This window comes from Aristolochia californica, unplaced genomic scaffold (genome assembly GCF_029961685.1).
Source record: "Aristolochia californica isolate CCGP_79_NKW_82.1479 unplaced genomic scaffold, dmAriCali1.0.hap1 SCAF_3, whole genome shotgun sequence".
NCBI lineage: Eukaryota > Viridiplantae > Streptophyta > Magnoliopsida > Piperales > Aristolochiaceae > Aristolochia > Aristolochia californica.
In genome coordinates this window covers 2,616,885-2,624,117 of record NW_027181992.1, presented here as the reverse complement: position 1 = coordinate 2,624,117, position 7,233 = coordinate 2,616,885, and the positions used below count along the sequence as shown (strand labels likewise).

Sequence of the window (7,233 nt, the reverse complement as noted above, 5' to 3'; positions counted from 1 at the left end):
CGAGGGGAGGAAGAACTACCCTCCCCCCCCCCCCCCCCCCCTTGCTCTCGCTCTCGCTCCCTTGTTCCCGGTTTTGACTCAGCCCATGAAAGAGCCAGCTTGCGAGCGGTCGAGCCAAACCTGGATTCGATCGAGCTCGGCTCGTTAATTTGAACGAGCCGATTCCGGATCTCAAACTAGACTCGAAATCCTGAATACCGAATCGAACCGAGCCGCTCGCGAGCCAGCTCGGTTCTAAACCACCCCAATCGGCAAGGATGATGCTGATCCGCGAGCCACTGACAATCAAAGACTCGAGAGGAACGGATCAATGGTTATGATTGTCGTTCGGCCGGACGGCATTAGCGTCAACGGCTTCGTTCTCGGCAGCGATTCTAAAATGGATCGCCGATGGGCAAGTATCCAGAACGGCGAAACTCTCCCGTGTTGAAACGATAACCCTGGTTAAGTTGTCCAAAATGGGGCCCATTGACCGGCCCCCTTACAAATTCCGCCGTCCTTCCCACGCTATTCCCACGAAATCTTTTAGCTTTTACCACTTTCAAAACCGGAACGGCCAAATGAACTAGGGCTAGGGTTTCCAAAAACTGCAAAAGCCTGAACTTCCCTTGTTCCTGTCTGAATCTTAGCTAATTTCTCTAAACCTTCTGCGACTCAGATGAGATTCACCTGAATTTTCTATATTCCGCGACTTACATTTGATTACCGCCATTTTTTCAGCGTCTTGACGTTCGCTGTGCAATTTTCTGTTTGCCAAGGACGTCTAAGTGTCAGGAAATTGGAATTGGAGCTCTCTGTCTGTATTTTGATGAAACTTCGTGTCATCCCCCTGTGAAATGCTTGGTGAAGCTTTGAATGCGATGTAGCCTGTGGAAGATGGCATGTTTTGACGCTGTTTGGACTGCGAGATCGTGAGATAAGTTGTTGTGGAGGAGTATATCGAGTTTTGAGGGCTTTGAAGTATAGTTGTTCGAGACGTAGCTGTTCACGTAGGTTTTCCTGATTTTTGTGTTTTGTGGAATTTGGGTACTGGATTGATTGTAATTTAAATGCTAAAATGTCAGCTTGTTCTACCTTGCGTTGGTTTGTTTTCTTCTAAATTAATCTGAATTGTGTGAATTTTTTGGCGAATTTTTTTTATTTTGAACTGTCTTATAAAACAGTTCGTCCTTTGGTGCATTAATTTTTGTTCATTTCTTTTCTCATTTACGTTGTTTATGTAATGCATTACCTTGAGACTCTGTCGTTTCTGAATCAATTCGATGTTAAGCGTATCTTACGACCTTGTCTCTTCTAGCTGCTTAGCTTGATTTTCTTCGAATTCACTGTTTTTTTCTTCTTTGGTTATTTCACTCTGCGTGTTTTGTTTTTTTCCTATACCGAGACTTAATTGGTTGAGTAGTAGTCGTCATCCAAATGGAGTTCTGTTGGATTTTCCTTCTTAGCTCCGTATTATGTCGAATTGTTGTTCAGATCTTCTTCCTTTGGCTTTTAGTTCGGTGTTATTTTTTATTTAAGCCCTTAACTAGTATTTTCCATTTTCCCTTGATTTTACACGCTCCTGGATTTTGTGTATTATGGCATGCTTTGAAACTCCGTTGCGGTTTTTTTTTTTTTTTTTTTTAATTTTATTCTGTCCATTGACCTGGTCTTCGCTGTGATATAGTGTTTTCATGTTTTCTTAGAGTTGCTGGAGTGCTTCTTTCTTTGAGTTCCTCAGATGTATTCTTTCTCTTTGGTAAAGTTGTTTGGTGCTTATCAACTTTGCGTAGTATTCTAAAATCCATATATCCCGTTGATATATAAAGAGCTCTGCAAGTTTTATATCCGTTTTCTCTGTTTTATTTGCTATTCGTTCTTGAATGAATTGTTGGTCCCCAGACTTATGCTTCACTCACTACTCTTCGGTTCTTTTCTGCAGACCCTTCAGCATGTACCATGCCAAGAAGTTTTCAACTATGGGGTTAGTGTCTCATAAGCCTCAAGGCACTGAACAAGTATCTAATACTGGAGTTTTGGGGGGGACGACTGTCAATAACCCTGCCCCCTCTGGAGGCACCGGAAAACAACGGCTGCGATGGACTTCTGATCTCCATGATCGCTTTGTTGATGCCATAACTCAGCTTGGAGGACCTGATCGTGGGTATTTTCTTCTCAGTTGTGATAATATATTGCTGTATATTTAGTTAAATTTGAACTGAATGATGTATCACTTTGTGCATACTCTAGTTTCTCATCCTTTTTATTCTTCTAAAGGCAAGTAACTTTGTCTGCTTTTGTTTGAGATTGATTAGTTTTTTTGTTGTTTTTCATGTCATAAAATAGCATGATAGTAACACATTCTTCCTGCTTACCTATCTTTATTCTCTCATATAACTTCTTGTTGTCAGGAAACAATGCAACACAGAAATTTGAGTAAATAGTATAAGTAAATTGCAAAAGCGCAATTTTCAAGAGACATGAAACTTGTTTAGAACTAGTAAATATATATTTTAGCTAATATTTCACTTAGCAAAGCTAAAGCTGCTTTGTTTCTCTATTTTCCCATTCTTTAATTAATTCATTTGTGAAGCTTTAATTTTCTGTTGTGGATATGGTAGGAAACTTAGCTGCTAACAGACTTACAGTTGTAGTTTGTCACAAACTTGTATCAAGTGGTGCCTTGTTACTCTTAACTTCTCCAATTGGTTGATCACTACATAATGCATTTTGGAGCATTTCATAATTAGATAGAGAGTAATGATGTGCTCCAATGAAATCAAGCGCTCTGGAGCTGTTGCTGTTTGTAGTTTTATCCTCATAACTTGTCAAAAGTCTGTTGTTAGCCAGTGGTTTCCTTCTAACTTATGTGTGGTTTTAGCTATCCGGACGTTTGGAGACTCAGTTCCATGTATAGTGAGTCTGGGTCTCCTGGGATTATTCAGAGTATCCTGAACCACTTGAGACTAGAGGGGTTTAGACATACTTCTTGAGTCCTGGGGTTACCCAATACCTGCCTTCTGCTATGAACCTTTTGTATATGATGTTGTACTATATCTAAAAAAAACTCAAGAAAGATATAACATGCATCTGTGGCTTACACCAGCAAATTTAATGGTGATTCTACTAAAACAATTTCATGCGTTGTGTTCTTCTCTGAGCTTGTTCTGCTGTCATTCTGCCCACCATCCAGCACACATATTCCATGTTTCATACTAATCAAGGATAATTTCCTCTGCTTTGAATATAGACATAAAGTATCGGAAGTTTCCGTACTTTTTTAATTTATTAAATTACTATCTCCAAGAACGTATTTGTTTATCAACAATTTTAATCTTTCTTATTTAAACAGCGAGGAATTTTCTTAAAACAAAAAAAGTACATGGAAGATACAAGCAGCAAGCTCAAGCATCAAGAAGAGAAATTTATAGAGAATGAGTGCCTGGGTGACTAAATGAGTTGTTGGTGCTCAGTCCCCTGAGTGTTGACAATATAATTGATGGAGCAAGCCGAGGCCATTGATAAGATCCATAATTTCATCGAAGATATGTCATTATCTGTAGGCAGCAATTTCTGTTGATATCAACCTATGAGAACCCTAGAGTCATCTTCAACTTCAAGAGGACAAGAATATATATTGAATGTTCTGCAAGCCATCAAACAAAGAGCAAATGCCCAGCTTCTTTAGAATGAAGCAAACCTAGAGAATTGAGTAGGTGAGTATGATGGGCCATTATGATTTATGAAAAGTGCACCATAGCCTGCTGGACTGTAGTTGCTCCTCAAACTTCCGTTGAATTTCAGCATGATAATCCTTGGGAGGGGGGTCCCACAAACCAGGAGGAAGGGAAGTTAGGAGAAAACAGTAGATATGTTCCTTCAATTTCTACAACTCAGGGCACTTGATGCTTCCTTGAATTTCTTGTAAAGATTTAAGCCCTGCATATGATGACTGGCTTGCATGATGGTTCACTCCAGTCTGGGGTCCACTTGGAGAAAGGTTCTGGAGAAACGTTCTAATGTTTCACTTCTTCAAATGCACCAAAATATGTCAGTCAATGAGAGTTGCCATAACTCCTTATTCAATGTTAGTTTCTTTCAGTCTGAAAAGGTATATTAACCTAAAAGGAAGGCACAGGGAGTTACTGTTGTGTCTGATCAGCATTACATTCATCAACATAAGTTTCATGTTGATACCATTTCTAAAATCAAGATGCAAGGTCATGACCGTCACCTAATGCTTGATAACTTGAAGTACTTAAATTAATTAAAAGAGATGTTATGAGGCAACTAGTGCTTCAATGGCAGACATTTATAAATTAATCTTTTCTACCATGTGATTCATCTATTGGAGGTCCCAAGGGTCCTGGGGATTGGAGATGTGTTGCAGGAGAGAGGAATCATGGTGGTTACTACTACTACATTGTGTTCTCTGTTGTCGAAGTTGCATGACTATTGCTGATTAGTGTAAATTTTTGTGATAAGAGTAGGTGATATCAAGTTTCCTTGGCTGTATAAAGTTAAAGACTATGACTTCATTTGGTTCTGCGTCATGATTATGGAAACATTTTGAGCAACTTGTTTAGAGGCACTAATGCAGACGCTGACAAAGAATGGGGGAAGATAATGCTGGAGGATCAGAATAAAGAAGGATTTATTCAAACTGTGCAATAATTTTATCGGGACCTGATATTATGCTAACCTGATGATCATATCCATGAAAACCATGTCTTTATGTCATTAGGACTTGAACTTGTCTTCATATGAAGTTACTCACCTTGAAACTGTAGTGAATTTGGCTTTTTATTTTGCTTTTCAATGTCCTGACTGATCAGTAAATTTACAACTGTTAACTTTGTGAGCCCTTTTAATTCCTATTCAATACCTAATTAACTTAGTTCAGGTAATAATTACAAGTATTTTGTTTTTATTTCAGGAGCGACACCTAAGGGTGTTCTTAGAGTCATGGGTGTACAGGGACTGACAATTTACCACGTGAAAAGCCATTTACAGGTTTTTTTTTTCTTTTCGTTTTTTCACTGGTATTCCCTTATCCTAGTTTTCTGCTGTGTGTTTCTTCCTGAAATCTAGGTCTGATAATTGTTAGTTTTATGTTTTGCCTTTATAGAAATATCGGCTTGCAAAGTATCTGCCTGAATCTCCAGGTGATGGTAAGCATCAACAGTAATCTCGGAGTGCTTAAACTGCTTCAGATTTTTCACTAAAAAAATGTTTCTGTTTTTCAGGCTCCAAAGATGAAAAGAAAGACTCCAGTGATTCTCTCTCTAGCATGGACTCTGCACCGTGAGTAAATGACTAAATTGTTGACTGGAGTTGGGAATATGATATTCCATCAATGTTTATTACATTTTATCTTTGCATGGTATCTTGAAATTAGAACTGGATTTCTGTCTGGCACTCTGATGATTTCTTTTGACTGCCTGCTACAGTGGAATTCAAATAAATGAGGCCTTGAGGATGCAGATGGAAGTGCAAAAGCGACTTCATGAACAGCTAGAGGTTTTGTTGTAATTGTGTTGCTATAGTTGTTCCATGGAATGGTCAACATATTTATTCAGTATTTTCCTGTTGTATTGCAGGTGCAGCGACAGTTGCAACTGAGAATTGAAGCTCAGGGGAAGTATTTGCAAAAGATCATAGAAGAGCAACAGAAACTCGGGGGAGTGTTCAAGGCGTGTGAGTCTCCAGGACATGAGGATAAGCAGAAACACTCCCCACCACATTCAGATGCTACAGCAGAGACCATTTCCCCTCTCAAGAAGCAGAGGGTGGATGAAAGGGTAGCAGAACCTGTACCTCCTTCAGCCTGTCTGGAGTCTGAAAAGAAGGCCAACTTTATTGGCCAGTGGGATCAAGAGGAGGAGCTGTATGAAAGGGATGTTTTAGGGTTTGGATTTGATGTTGCCACGGAGTTCAAGGATGGTGGTGGTGGTGGTGGGACAGAGCAAACTGCAGAAACTTTGGTTGGGTCTAGTTATGGTTCAGGGGCGATACGGCCTTAATCAATGTGGTTGGTGTCGGAATGGATTGCAATATTTATTGCTTCAATGGTTGTATTATTCATGTCATACTGTAGTCCCTTGTAAGCATATGTAGAAAATATGAAGTTAGCTGAAATTTCGTGTGTTACCTGTGATATCTTCAGTTGGATGTCGCTTGAGAGAGTATTTGCCGTCGGCGCCAGAAATCGTGCTCTATGTTTTTTCTCCGTGTGTCGAGCAGTCAAGGTTGAGCATAGCCGCGGTTGGAAGAAGCAAAAAGCCGAGATAGATCCTGTTCTCTCAGCTGCTGTACATTTAATTCTATTTGTACCTCTCGGTAAGACTTTCTTTTAACAGAACGTCACAGTATTCAATTGGTTTTGGTGTCGAATTAGGGAATGTTAGATCAGAGTACTGAAGTATGAAAAGAAAAAGGAATTGTAAACAAAAAGCAGAAGCAAGAACTTTCAAAGAGAAGACGACCCAGAACTTTCGATTTGTAGGTACAGGTGGTACTCGCATTTTCTATTTGATTAGGGATTGTGGAGCAGAATGGCCCTTGTTAATTAACTTGATTTGTTTCTCGCTAACCCGATGGAAACGTAGGACAACTGCTGATTAAATCAAGTGTAAAATCTATCAACTTGATTACCTGTTGAACAAAGTTTACTCATGTATCTGAATGGATTAATTTTGACCTGATTAACTGAATACATTACAGGATACAAGTATAATCGCCTCATCTATTCTTACTATGAGTCCATTATAAGTACTGGATCTGCTCAACAGAAAATGTGCCAAAACTTCGTGGGCTGAAGTCTCTTTCTAGAAATCAAGGCGCACATTTCAGGAGCAACCAACTTTTTGTGTTTCAACACATCTCAACCCATAAGACACTGAGATAATCAGAAATATGTTGGGCAGGTTTTCCTAAAAGAGAAGGTCTCTCTACGCGAGAATATGTGGGGTTCTTCCTCTGCGCAGTAAGCGTCTGTGCATGTCTTCTTTTGGATATTTTCCTCTCATGAATAGACAGGAGTATTCTCCACGGCCTCTCCTTGCACCTTCTTCAAGCCCACATGATGCAGATCGCTGTGCATTGCCAATCGAAATGGTGCGCAAGAACAAGGTACTAGGCTCTTTACTCTTTCCTTCTTTATCCTTCATAGCTCAATCTGTCGTTCCCTGTCTTCAGTCTCCATGAACAAGAAACCAAAAGTGGGAACTTCTGCACTGCGTCAACATATATTGG

The 7,233-nt window shown here is 39.7% G+C and overlaps 1 protein-coding gene across 1 annotated transcript; it reads left to right on the top strand.

Annotated features, from left to right (window-relative positions):
• The first annotated feature begins 544 nt into the window (after positions 1–544).
• LOC137959142 (myb family transcription factor PHL7-like) lies at positions 545–6,498 on the top strand. The gene is made up of 7 exons (XM_068806466.1): positions 545–989; positions 1,922–2,139; positions 4,916–4,992; positions 5,108–5,150; positions 5,226–5,283; positions 5,430–5,499; positions 5,580–6,498. Exons 2-7 carry the CDS (start codon positions 1,932–1,934, stop codon positions 6,000–6,002), a joined length of 879 nt encoding a protein of 292 aa, XP_068662567.1. The 5' UTR covers positions 545–989; positions 1,922–1,931; the 3' UTR covers positions 6,003–6,498.
• The last annotated feature ends 735 nt before the right edge of the window (positions 6,499–7,233 follow it).

Excerpts from the sequence above, each read along its gene's own strand:
- LOC137959142 (XM_068806466.1), top strand. The coding sequence starts at position 1,932 with ATGTACCATGCCAAGAAGTTTTCAACTATGGGGTTAGTGTCTCATAAG. Across the intron at positions 4,993-5,107 it reads ACGTGAAAAGCCATTTACAG|AAATATCGGCTTGCAAAGTA; the intron begins GTTTTTTTTTTC and ends TTGCCTTTATAG. Across the intron at positions 5,284-5,429 it reads TCTAGCATGGACTCTGCACC|TGGAATTCAAATAAATGAGG; the intron begins GTGAGTAAATGA and ends TGCCTGCTACAG.